The sequence below is a fragment of the Dermacentor silvarum genome, chromosome 9 (assembly GCF_013339745.2).
Source record: "Dermacentor silvarum isolate Dsil-2018 chromosome 9, BIME_Dsil_1.4, whole genome shotgun sequence".
Taxonomy (NCBI): Eukaryota; Metazoa; Arthropoda; class Arachnida; order Ixodida; family Ixodidae; genus Dermacentor; species Dermacentor silvarum.
In genome coordinates this window covers 97,506,238-97,520,175 of record NC_051162.1, presented here as the reverse complement: position 1 = coordinate 97,520,175, position 13,938 = coordinate 97,506,238, and the positions used below count along the sequence as shown (strand labels likewise).

The 13,938-nt window shown below is 44.4% G+C and overlaps 1 protein-coding gene across 1 annotated transcript; it reads left to right on the top strand.

Annotated features, from left to right (window-relative positions):
* Positions 1-1,067: 1,067 nt before the first annotated feature.
* Positions 1,068-13,700, top strand: LOC119463414 (pancreas transcription factor 1 subunit alpha-like). Its single transcript, XM_037724266.2, has 4 exons — positions 1,068-1,266; positions 6,108-6,420; positions 10,237-10,428; positions 12,489-13,700. Exons 1-4 carry the CDS (start codon positions 1,151-1,153, stop codon positions 12,564-12,566), a joined length of 699 nt encoding a protein of 232 aa, XP_037580194.1. The 5' UTR covers positions 1,068-1,150; the 3' UTR covers positions 12,567-13,700.
* Positions 13,701-13,938: the final 238 nt, after the last annotated feature.

The window sequence follows — 13,938 nt, the reverse complement described above, 5'->3', positions numbered from 1 at the left end:
TTTAGAATTGTTTGCGGCCTTCATTTGTTATCTACCAAGGTTGACCAGCGCAATGTCCCTTGTCTGTTACGGGCCAATCTCGTACAAGTCAGAATCTCCTAGTATATCGGCATATACAGTTTGAATTGGCTGATACCAATCCCAAGTACGCCTTTTGGAACGCTAGCAGTTTGTCGAGAATGAATCGAGAACGCTGTCATCGCTTTGCAAACAGCCCTGAAGGCGCAGTTTAGTTTTCAAATCTCACGGACACACCCAGTCGTCTGGAACTCTGTGAGTGGCGTCTCGCGTTTCTTCGCCGGCAGCCAATTGCAGTTCAATCGCCTCCCATCAATCACGATGGCCCAGACGTCCTTCGTCGGACCCAGCGCACCCCTACAGCTCCGCACCCAAGAGCAGCACAGAAGTACAGGCACGCAGACGCCGTTTGGTTCGCAGACGACCAGACTCGAGACAAAATAGCGGGGCGAAATTACATATTTTCATTGCCAGTGGCCCTCCTAGAGCCCGCGAGAGCCCGTGACGCAATGTCCGCGGACGCCTCCCATTGGCCGACGAAGCAGCGCGCTTGCAGTTGTATCGGCGCACGCGCCAACCGTCGAACCACGCGTAGCCGTCGGAACTGTGAAGGGACACGGAGAAGAAGGAACAAAACGAAGATAGAACAAATGCGAGCGAGTATAGGAAAAAGAAGAAGAGAAATCAAGAATCAACGAAATAAAAAGGCTGGAGGGGCAGCTGTTCACGGTCAACCGGCGGTAAAAAGTAACAACACAAACGCGCGCACCAAAGCGTCGAGCCATCAAAACGCCCCGAGGCAATTCTCGCGCGCTCCCCCGCCGCGCCAACTATAGCGGTTCGCGCGTGTCGCGCGTGGCGCGCTCGTGCGGTGCGTTCCAGTTGGGCGGGATCTGCTGTGACGTCATAATGACGGGGCGGACTGCTGGCAAGAGAGTGCCCGCCATGGGGGGAAGGGGGGGGGAGGCGTCGTGACGTCACAGGCTCCGCCTAGTCGGTGCTCTCGCCATTCCCGAAAACGGGAGCAAACGCTTCGAGCACACGTCGCAGTGGCCGAGAGTGGTTCAGTCAGTCGTTGCCGCTCGCTCCGCGCGCTAAGCTGCTTGAAGGTCTGTCGCAAGCGCGCTGGAATATGACCAGTATACTGCCCAGTCCGCCGTCCAGCGACGACCACCTGACCACGGCGGGGTTCTTCAGTCACGTGCCGGCTTGGACTACCACAACCATGCTGCCCGGACTTTGTCGGAGGTGAGTCCGAGAACGGATTTGACGTCAGGTCGGTCGGATGGCGTCGCAAAGTGAACTAACGTGCGCACTTGTTAGTGAAGTCATGCCTCTCAGCACTGAAAATCGCCGAACAGGGATTGTTATGCGAACGTGACGCTTTGCATGGCGCCTGCGTAAACGTACTGGACGGCATTAACAAACCGATAATAACTTTGGTCACTGGAGATTTTTTCGGCACATTTTAAGCCATTGAGAAGGACCGTGAAACGAAAGTTTTCAACCATCCTCATCGTGCAACCATGACACGCGCCACTCACATAGACGCGCAAAAAGATAATTGACCGCAGTAATGCCGTTGTCCTGTGTACTCCTTATATCAGCTCGAGACGATTGTATTTATTTTTCTCGAGGACAGCCGCTCGACAGCGCGCTACGCCGGGTGTGTATGTCCCTTCAGGGGCGACTTATGATGGATCACTGATAAATGTGTCTATGGTATACACACTTTTATGCACACTCCACGAACGTCATTCGAGGAGCAAAACTGAGACTTTGTACAGTTTCTAGTGAGTGCTCGGTTTGATCTAGATTTAGTTTACAGTCAGTGTTGTCGCGTTGTTTTATTAAAAGATGCGAATTACCGGTTCAGTGGACATAATTCATTTATTGGCTGCGAGCGTTACGAGAAAGGAAAATCTAGCTCCTTGGATAGCGTAACGGGGCACGTCGAGCGGTCATCCTGTGAAGCATCACGCTGCCCTCAGTAAAGTGGTAATATGTAGCAATGCTAAGCCCGTTGAAGCAAAATGGTGGCACAGTTTGTATGCAGGGGGTTCAATTTACCAGGAGCTCAACGTCCGTCGTTCATTCCCTTGCCTCAACTACGGATAGAACTGGCAAGACGGTGGCCTATATAAGTAAATGTGGACCTTGACTGAAGGAAATTTATATTCTTTGTTAGAGCGCTCTTTTCTCTCAAGCGCTAACCACTTCATTGCCGCCTTCTTCAGAACCTGAATGATCAGATGAGTGAGGAACGGTATGTGACTACATATATATGAAACGCAATCTGCATGCGTCAGCCAGTAATCCTCAGCAGCAGTCTTTTAGACTGCTGTAAAAACGGATCATGTTTGGCCTAACTGACATACCTTCACGAGAAAAACCATATAATTATGACATAATGCGTGGACGATGCTGACGTCTCAAATAGGGTGAGCCATAAAATTATGGCGGTCATAGGATGAAGTCATATATGTAAGACACGGGTAACTGGAGATTGCTGAGAGACACCTTTGTCCTGCAGCTGACATAAATGAGACTGATGATGATAAGCAATATGGAAATGTTACGGTGGAGCACCGACACGGTGGCTGACTATGAACTTTACTATTGTGTGATGAAAATTACACCCGGCTGGGCTGATTGTCAATTTCATTCGAGACAAAAAAATATAACTGAAGCAGTATTACTTTATTTGTCACGTACTATCCGCATGGAACTTTACTGTCACTATAAAACAGTGAAAGTACAGTGATACGCAGAAATCGATCACAAAAGGTTGCCTTAAGCTTTTAAAAAATAAGTACCCGAAATATTTATCACGACGACTGTGATGCCTTAGGTGTAACAGTTATCTAAACTTCATTACTCAGTATACCAGTGGATTACTTTAAATTGCAAGTTATCACACCAACGTGTTCGCCAGGAAACATACTTTAGCTGGAACTTCTCCAGACGCTGCTGTTAAATAATTCTAGGGTTGCAAAGATTTTATTTATTTGTAGTACCTTCAAGGCCACCGGCATTATGAAATTAGTGAAAAAAAAAGTGCATAGCGCGCAGTGTTATCGTTAAACGATGATAAGGCGAGGCGAAGATTCGTTTCCCAAGTTGTAACCTTGAGGGGAAGCTAATTACCGCGCAACAAACAAATGCAGGGAAGACGATTTATCTTAGCGTTAAGGATCACATAGACGGCAAATGCGGTATCGGAGAGCTGAACGTGCGTCACCGATATTCCAGTTGACAGGGCAAGAAATAGAGTTGGGCTGACCATTTAATCTGTCTGGCAGATAACCGGAGGTCTATCAGAGTTACACAACGAGTGCCAATACTCTAAAAGCAGTTGCACCCTTTGGGACGTTTTATTTACACACAAACAACGATCTTCATCTATATTGCGCGATTTTCATTTTTTGAAAGTTGCCCGCCAGGCACATCCAGCTCCCGAATGGCACGAGCGTTATCAGCGGGACAGATATGGCGTTCTTTACAGGAAAGTAGCTAGCCGCAGAGTTTTCGATAAAGGAGACGAAATCTAGACAGAAGACGATTTTTTTCTTCCTGTGACAAATACACGTCCCACAGGACGCAAGCTTATTTTACAGTGCACGAAATGGAAGCGCATTTGAGGACGGTAGTGAACTATAGACTGTAAAATAATTTACACCCTTGAAAGCAAATAAGGGTGCAAATCGGTTTATAAATCACATTGTTGCACCCAAAAATTGATTAAATGTGCGAGTTGTAGACCGATTTACATCCATATTGGCTTTTAAGGAATTTTTTATAGTGTAGGCTGTGTAACGGTATGAGAAAATTTGCAGGCGTTCGATGCTGACAGCCGGATCAAGACGAGCACATATGAAGATCTCTGGGAGAGGCATTTATCGTGCACTGGACGTAAAATTTGGTGGTGATGATCTGAGAAGATCTGAGATTGCGCAAGCAACACGAAGCAGATACTTCTATATTTACTCGAGGCTCAATGCGGAAAGTTGAGAGCTTTTGCTTTCGCGAGACATATAGCAGAGATCAGTGCACGCGTGTACGTTGAACATGCAAAACGCTCAACGTTCGATTGGTGGAGTGTTATACAGAGCAGCAAAATTTTATTCACGTACCGTTCTGACAATGAATGGTACAAAACTTCAAGTCCAGAAATTGGTCTACTCCGTGAAGCGATGGAAAGAATGTTTGCGACGTGTACATAAGTTCACTGTCAATGGTCATTGGCGGGCTCACCAGCATGCGCTCGGCACGTGACCGAAAACGGAAGGCTTAGCTGCTGTCTGGAACCTTTGAGGTGCACGCTCGTCGCTTAGTATGCAAGTTCACTTAGCTAGGTACTTCTAACGTTTTTTATTTGAGATGAATAGAGAACGATAAGATGCATGATTCTCGTTGTCATATAAGACATGTCGAAATAGACTATATACGGACGTTTTCACAAAAAGTGGTTGTACTTCGGCGAAAAGCCACAAACAGCACCCAATTATCATAACATCGCGAGGGAAAACTTAAAATTAGGACACGTAATAAAATGTAATTCTACGAAAACTAAACGGTTGCGTCCAGTTTCTGTCGAGCAAGATGCTTTGCTGGGCTAGGTTCGGTGTGTAGTGCTGTGTCCTTTCGCCCATCTTTGTTTCCTCAATTTATTGCGCTACTTTCCATCATGTCCAGTTTATGTGCATCATATTGTGCATATCGTCAGTTTATGTGCATCATTTGTGTTCCATCATGTCCAGTACCGTACAGCGCTGTTTCTAAATGTTACGATTATTCACGCCTCAGTCCGTAGTTGTCCGGAACGCAAATACTAAAAAAAACTTGGAAGCAAGGAATACGTTATTAGCAGCATTCAGGCAAACCGCGTGTGCCTGAGCTTGCGTTAGCAATAATGCAAATAACCTGCGCGCAACCGCACTGTAGCCATCACATCCGTGGACTGCGCGTTGTGAGCGTTGATGTCACACACCGTCAATCGACATTTCATGCGCTCGCTGGCTTTTAAACCCTCTTAAGAGAGCTCAGCAGGGCTTCAATTCTGGACATCGGGTAATGTGTTTGTTGCCAGCATTTGCATTGTCAATTCTTTTTACCATTTAAGGTTTCTTTCTTTTGTTCTTCTTTCTCATTTCTTTTCTCAGAATAACAATTAATTTTAATTTGCTTTGTTATCGTGTTGAAGCAAATACTTTTAGTCACCTATACTCAATGCCATATTAATCACGTTCATAAGAAGAACATCATTTTTACTGTCAAGCGCTCCTGCGTGAGCGACACTCTAAGTTACTCCTGTTCTTTTTAATTGGCACCTAGGAAGTTGCAAAAACTATCATATATAAAGCGTGCCGAATGGTTATAATCATGGTTTTGCAAGGTATACTGTATCATAACATCGCTCAAGATATCGATGAGATTTTCGGTAGTTTAGCTCTCAAAACAAAACTGCCACGTTACGAGCTATTGTGAAGGATGGACATCGTGGTCTCATGTTTTCATGTTTGCCACCTCTGCTTATACGTATAAAAAGATAAAGGATTTTAATGCTTTTCTACCTGAGGCATGTAACCACGCTTCAATGCTTTTCATTTCTTCAAGACATGTGGTACGTAGAAAGCAGAACACCTTCGTGGCCTTGTGGCGTAATTTCGTAGGGCTAACAGCGTCAAAACAAATCACGCATCTGAATAACAACGATATAAAATCGTTAATACATAGACTTGAGCCTTGGATGAGGCTAAATAATGACTGATTTAACCATTTATTTCTTGCTTTATTGCGAAGAGCAAGTAGCAAGGGTGAATTCGGATCGTATATAGTGTGGTCTGTGCGCTGCGACGTTGTTACGCAGTGGTAACAAAGCGTTTGTAGATATATCTGCCTATATCTTTCGGCACTGTGCAATAAACTTTAGTTGCAAGTCAGCGCCCCTGCCGTTCGTTTTCTTAATCTTTTGTCCCGTTCTTGCGCTGTTTGCCTTGTTATGTCGTTAACGAACGAGCTTAGCTAACAATAATTTCGCAGTCCATAACTGAAGGTTTTCTTTATTTCTCTCTGCTCTTCGCATGTAGCCGCGACTTCGGCTGCCGGCCCTGCACACCGGAGACGCCAGACGACTCGTCTAGCCGGGACTCGGACTCCGGCTGCTCGCCGAACCACGGTCTCAAGGACGACAGTTGCTTACAGGATGCGTGCGCGACGGTGACGTCATCGTCATCGTCACCCAAATCGGCATACAAGCACGTGCCGCACCGAGAGAAGCCTCCGCACCTTGTGGCCCGGAGGAATGCCAGAGAGCGACGCAGGGTGCAGGCAGTGAACAACGCCTTCTGCAGGCTACGGAAGTGCGTGCCCGTCGAGAACAGGGCCAAGAGACTGTCAAAGGTGGGCACAGTATAGCTATTTTCTGCACACGTTACAGTGGTAGCTGCTTGTGTTTGACTGTGCAAGTTACAGCGATAGCTGTTTATGTTTGCTGTACGCGTTACAGCGATAGCTGCTTATTCTTGCGGTACACGTTACACCATTAGCTGCTGACGTTTGCTGTACACGTTACGGCGATAGCTTCATGCTTATGTGTGCTATACACGTTACAGCGATAGCTGTTTATAGGTTATCACCCGGCTCATGCGGACCAATTGGTTTGCACCAATAACTTGCGCTAAGTAGCGATGCTGGTAACTTTTAACTTGCTATAGATGGTTTATGTACTCTCTACAGCGAAAGGTTTTGATGACTAGATCCGCCACACTAGATTGGGCTGAGCAGTGATGCTAAAGCCTTTAAGTTACTGTTTTCTCTTCAGCTTACAGCTATATAACTGATCTATGGGCTATCGCTGCCATAATATAGGTCTGCGGCGCTTACTCGTGCTTCGTAGCGATATTAGCCTTTAGTTCACAATTCTTGTTTTCGGTCATCAACGAGAGATATAGACAGATAGAAATATCTTTTGTCTTCCATGTTACGTATGCTTTAGAGGTTTACTTATTACTGTGCGTTTAATAAAAATATGTCTGCTTTACTCAACGCTGTGCACATCTGTTATTTCTGTTATCTGTCGCAGTTTTCTTGCTTATGTGACAGTTATCACTTATATCGACTGTTCATAGCAGACAATTCGCTAAAGCGTGTATGCCTTTCTTGAAGTAGCGAAAAATGACTGACGCGTCAGTTTTACTGCTCTCTATGAAAGCTGAAAAGGTATTAGAAAATAGTGTGAACTTCGTAAGTATGTCCGAAGTTTACACAGCATACAAACATAGTATGCAAATCTCTAAGATAGAACCAATAAATTTTTAGAAAACTCATTATGATGACCATTGATGACCGGGCGTTACGGTACATCCAGATATGATTAATAAATTTGTAGCCTAAAGTTTCAGGACGCCTGGGCAAATTCTGGTGCTTTATAGATGCTTCATTGTTCACGACATCAAAAAGCAGACGACTATATATGCTAAATTACAATACAAATATTTTCTCAATTTCAATTTTTTATGCGTATTGAGATCACGGAATCAATTACACCTATTGTTCTTGCAGTGGGTGTGAGGTCCGCAGTTTAGAACATGTAAAGAAAGATGGAGATTCTTATTTTGTTAATTCCTTTATAGCTGGCCGTTAAAACCTCATACCTTTGCAGTAACATATTTTTTGCGCATTTAACTCAGTGTGGTTATGTAGCACTGGTAGAGGATCAGTATCACCGCTGTGGGGTTTCTGATTTGAACCGAACTAGTGAGAATTTTTTCTTAGTTTAGTTTTGTGCAGCTTCAAGGCAATTCAGCTAGCCACATTCGGAGAAGTGTAGGTATGCAAATAAATGCTATCGCAATTAATGTTAGAACTAGCATTTTATGAAACTCAAGTAAACAATGGAACACTTACACATTGAACTGCTTGTACACTAATACACTAAAACAATTTAAGGGCCTAATTGAAGACCTGCTGCCCGTGACTTCAGTATTCAAGTGCAACTGAGCTCATTAAATTCGATTCAGCGCTTTTCCAAAGAATGCATGTGTAGGCAGCGTCACGCGCTCCTGAATATCAAAATCAAAGATTGCAGCGAATCACTCGATCTACTCGCTTAAAGCATCCTCTAAACTCCGCTATCCCAGTGGAAACACGTATACCGGACACGTAGCTTCAACAGGTCAGCCGAGAAGTGTACGCGCAATTGATCGCAGTAAATGCTCCTTTATAATTTGTAACACCTCTGTGGCTGCCCTGTTCCTAGTATTGCTACGACTGAGGTTGTAGCTGGGGGAACATCCCAGCTGCTGCGTAGCGCAGCATACCACACGGTAGCTACGCTGATACATAGCTACCCTTGATGATACAGCTAGTTGATACAGACAAGGTGATACGGAATTTGAAAGACAAGAAAAAAAAAACACAATTCAGACACTGTGACATACCTCCTTCTTTTGATTTCTTCTTTTTTTCCTCCATTCTCTTCGTAAGCCACGCGATCTAACAGAAAATACAGCAGTTGTGAATCCTCACATGACCTGGTCACCTTCATCTTGTTGTAAACCTGCCCTATGTTACCCTACAAAGCAGTGCGTCTATCCACAATATCCTGCTTCCCGCACGCTGAATTTTCGTTGCGATAGCACATTATAGGCGGACCTCACACATTTTGTACGTATCTGCCTGAAAAAAATACGTGGGCCGATCCCAAAGGTAGTGCAGTCCAACACAGCGTCTCGAAGCGCAAGCCTTGACGATAGAATATTACGCGAGAAACTGTCACTTGACGAACGCGCCAGACGTTTTAAAGAACGACTTGGGCGCAGGATAAGCATGCGTGCGATCGTGGCCTCAAGATTAGATCGGGCATTGGCCTGCTGTGCTGCAAGAAATAACAGAGGTTAGATCCCACCATCGAGCATCATAGAAAAACTTTAGCCAACTTAGAGGCATCTAACTGAAAACTGGTAATGTGTTGAGCGTCACAGCCTGCACGAAATCGTGAAAGAGATACAAGCTCACTTTGATAAAGAAGAGTGTACAAAGTCAGCCGTGGCGCATGCGCGCAGCTGTAGAGACGTCAAACTGTCCAAGTATGCTATCGCATACTTAGACAGTTGGCGGTGCTAAGTTCTGGCCCCGTATTTCATTGCTACGTGTATATTGCTTTCTAGTCGACCAGGATACGCACTTGATTATGGATCTGCGAGTTTATTTTCTACGGTATTCGAAATGGTGCCAACAGCTATTTTGCCGGCTTCTCTTCATCGTTAAAATGTTTTTTTTTGAATGAAAAAGTGGTATGAGGTGAAGCGAATCCTTGCAGCTACTATGTAGTTCTCTACCACATGCAGAGCTGTCATTTTCAATAAAAACAAATGCCATAAAAAAGATAACTATATCAATTTTCGCACGAGTTGGAAACAAGGACAAAACGAAATCACCTTTAAGCGCGCACCGTCACTTTGAACAAGTAAATAAAAAAAGAAAAACGACGTTTTGCACAATTTTGCGATAGCATGGTCAAAACACCAAACGTCGCCACAGCCAAATATATGCACAGACGCAAAGTCGCCCTGTTAAAGAGGCAGGAAAGCACGAAAGTCTACAAGCTACAGCAACGAAGAGAGCTAGAATATTAAAAAAAGGACGTAATTCTAGAAACCGACATCTTCAAAGAATTTGAAGTTGGGCGAGTTGGTGCGCTTGCAGGATATGATTTGGCGCTTGTAGTGTTCCTGAAAAGTACAGGCAATAATAAGTAGCAGTGGACAGCTTTACAGTGTACATGTATGTCCGTGGATTTGTGTACCGTCAAGCTTGTTTTATCATCACGGTGTATATCGTATAATTAACCGAAAACGTGTAGTAGTACGCCAGGCTGTCAAATAGCCAAACATATTTGACTTTTCATTAAACTCAGCAACCTTTGTGGCAAAATAAACTTGAACAGGAAGAAAGACCAATGATGTAAACGAACGCGCGATCTCAAATAAAGCTCCTTGAAGAACGCATCACGCCTAAAAGTATAAAAAAAGCATGATCCAATAGTTTTGGTTGGTTGGATACAGTGGAAGACAAAGGATTCAGCAGCGTCATCGCTCCGTTTCGGAATAAATCAGGCTACTTATATTTGCCTTGTTGACGGTCTACACTGCTACAAGTTCGAGTAGGAGGACATGTTAATTTTAACACGTCTTCTTTTTTTTTTCGTTTCTGCAGGTCAAAACTCTTCACAGGGCCATCGAATACATCGAGGCACTTCAGCGTCTTCTGACAGAGGCGGACAAGGCTGTTACGTCATCTACCGCCCCCGAAGAGGTCTGCGCACCAAGCGCCATCTACCAGGAAACGCCGGCGCCAGTCTGCGATAAGGAGAACGATGCTAGTCAACGGTGGATCACTTTGGAAAATGTAAGCCCACAGGAGTGACGGCATTTGTTAATTGAAGGGAGGGTTTAACAGAAAAGTTTAGCTCGGACGAATTACAAGAATAGCAATTACGCGGCCTTATCTTGATCAGAGGCCTTGTCAGATATCACAATCCACAGAAACGATACAATGGTGGCGATGCTTCTTTAAACTAAGCTCACTAACTCGCCACCTCACACAATAGAATGTTTTTGACTGTTATCGCGGCTGTAGTTACCTGTTTATCAAAATGAGGACCAAGTTCGTAAGCATTTGCTCAGGGCATTGATTCACGCCAAGCATATGTGCTCACGGCAAGCACATTTTCTCAAAAAACGTGTGCCACTAAATCTGGACGCCACTTAGACAGCAGCATGTCGCTGGAGATTTAATTTCAATATCATGCCAATTTTGCAACGTTGACGAAGATAAATGCGATCAGTTCGCTGACCAACAGGCAAAAACAAGTCGACATGATCCGATCTAGACTATAAAAGAGGCAATGAAGCGGCGAGAACAACGCAATTAAAGATTAGGGAATTCGCACAAATTACTTACTAAAACCGACATCAATAAGAATAATTTACATTATTGATTCGAAAGCGTCAAATGGATCATTGAGCGAAAAGGCCGACGGCGTTTGTACCAGGGAAACGGCACCTAAATTCCCTATGGCTGCAACGTCACGTCATGCTCGTGATGCTGGCTCACGCTCGCTGGCTCGGTCGGGCAGCACGTACCGCTAGAGAGTCTGAAGCATCTATTTCGTCCGCAGCCGCAACCTCGGCCGTAGCGAAGCGTAGCCATCCACGCCAGTACACCGCAGACGAAGTAAGGGAGTGGGAGAACGCAGCAAAACGAGCGAAGAAGCAGGCAGCGAAATCCACCATCGTCGTCAACTTTCCCGATACAAGGCGGGCGGAACGAGCATTAAAGAGAACACTACTCGCAGCGGAAAACTAGAAGGACCGCTCAGCAGCATTCAATTGCATATAATGGTTTCACATTCACAGCTCAGAAGAAGTGCTTAGGTATCCTCGGATTTCTTTTAAAAGAACTAACTTACTTTTCGTAATCCGAGCGAAATTTCCACTGCAGTGTTTATGCAGCTGCTACTAATATCAAAGAAATGTAAATAACAGTTCTCTTTGTTGTAGAATGAACTTTGAGGACAGATCAGCTTCGGCAAGTAAAGTGCGAAAAGCCACAAGAAAGTCTGATGCCAGAAGGACGATGTTTAGACAAATACGCGTACTTGCCATCATTCGCACGATGGCCTATCTTTCATGTTAGTGACATGATGAAACAGCTCACCACACCAACCCGCCCAGCTGTGCTTACTCTTGCAGTTTATTTATTCATCTATCGCAATAGTGGAGCTGCACACAAACAGTACCGTCCAGATAGCACTCAAGTAGTCTTAGTATCACGCTCTATAGCTTCTGCTGTTGACATCCGTGCTGATAAACCGCACACTTGTGCTGCTGCATTTCTTACGGCGTTAAACAGTTATGAGCTGGTATCGGGATACCACTGGAACGTTACGGTTCTTTTGAACATCACGGCTGCTTGTAACACCACGGTTCCCTGGGATATGTCATGCTCGAGGCCTCCGAAACGAAAATAAAGCTTGGGATTCATTTCTGTGCTGACAGGTGCACAGTGGGTTCAAGCGAACATCGGTCTTGAACATTGCTAATGTGAACACTCGTTCGGTTGCTTCGATGGGGTCGCTCTAGTTCACGTGAAGGGATACATTGCAATGGAGCTGCCCAGTGCAGTCATTGACTCGAGGCGGCCAATTCTGTGTCTTCTTACGTTTGAAGAAATAAAGGCGTAAATGTAATAAATAACTTACATCCAAATTACTAGGGTCAGTGATAAAAGTGGTTTAGCAAGTAGAAGTATCATGCAATGGTAGATTGTATTCTTTACAAATCGTCATGGTAACGCGTATTCGTCATGGAAATTCCAATTCTGGATTTTGTGTGTAGGAAAAGCTAGACACAAGTGCGCAGTATTGCATAACCTTTCTTACTCACTTTATTTTTTTTTTCCTGTAGGCATCCGTGTGTGGAGCGGAGAGCTATCCCGGTTACCTCAACTTCTACGAAGAATGTGGCATTGCGTTTGCCAGTTGACTTCCTTGAAGCAGTTTGTGAAATGCGATTGACATATACCTTCACATACTCCTGTACACTGTGTGCCTTGCTGACGGGCACCTGATGTCGTCGTTCACGTCGAAGACACGTGACACATTCCGGAAACTATCGACATATATACCTCAGCAACTCCGGTAGATAACAAGACTTAAGACGCCAGGGATGACATGCATGCATTATTGTACCGTGATTCATTCCCATTAATTGTGACGTGATGCACTCTCAGGACGCGTGATATCGTTCTTGCCGAGCAGTTGTGACATTGATATTGTTCGTGCCGAGCAGTTTTGACAATCATGGATATGCATGACATTCATAACTCACGAATATCATCCGCGGTTGCTCCAGACGTACGTCTGCAACTCTTGTACATAGCTTGACTTGCTGACATGTTCGTGAAAGCATTATTCATTCCTAACAGCTGTGGTATGATTGATTCCACGACATGTGACATGATCCATTCCTGAGACCCGTGTGCCATTGTTCATGACACCCGAATGTGAGAACATCCAAGCTTAGTGGATGTAAAACCGTTCATGGCAAAATTGTTATGCTTTACCCTGCAATAAAACGACGTTACACAGAAATATAACGCATGGTGACGTAACAAGACTGAAAATAGCGTGATCCGAGAGGATCATTCATGCAGAACTGTGGCATTTGCTTTGGACATCTTAACAATTTGAACAGTATTATGACTGGTCACACGTTTGTCTTGCCCATACGTTTTGTTCTTTCCCTTCTTTGTTGCAAAGCCTTTAGTACTCATTTTTCTTGTTTCTTTGCGTATGTACCTAAGTCATGCTTACGCACGCACAGTGGTAACCTACCGAAATGTGAAGAAGAACTGTGCTATACGTAAGCCATCAGGGATTGTGTCACCAAGGAACTCTTAAGGCCACCTTGTCGATGGGCATTTGACGTTGGAAGTCTGATTTGTTTTTTGTTAGTTTTTTCGTTGATTTTGTGTTTTCTCGGAGAAGATGCTTGTGAATATACTCAAGAATGTTCCTCTTGAAGTGGCATTGCAGAGTTGTCCTAGTCCTCTCTTTTTTTCCATTGTTACTTTCTACATAAGTTTTTTTTTCCAGTTGTAAATACGTGCTTTCCTTTCCTTCGACAAAAGACTTTGTAGATTCAATAAAAATGAACTATGAAGAAAGCTGTCTGCGTGTGTGTTTACTCGTGACAACGTCTAAGGCTGCCCATATATGAGTGCGGCGTATATATGCACAATAGCTAAGAATTTGCATCAACACTATACTGGCGAGCTAACAATTCTACAAACTCCCTTTTATCGCATTTCTAATCAAAATAACGCTTTAGAGATCTTGTTCGGTATCTCTTTTCC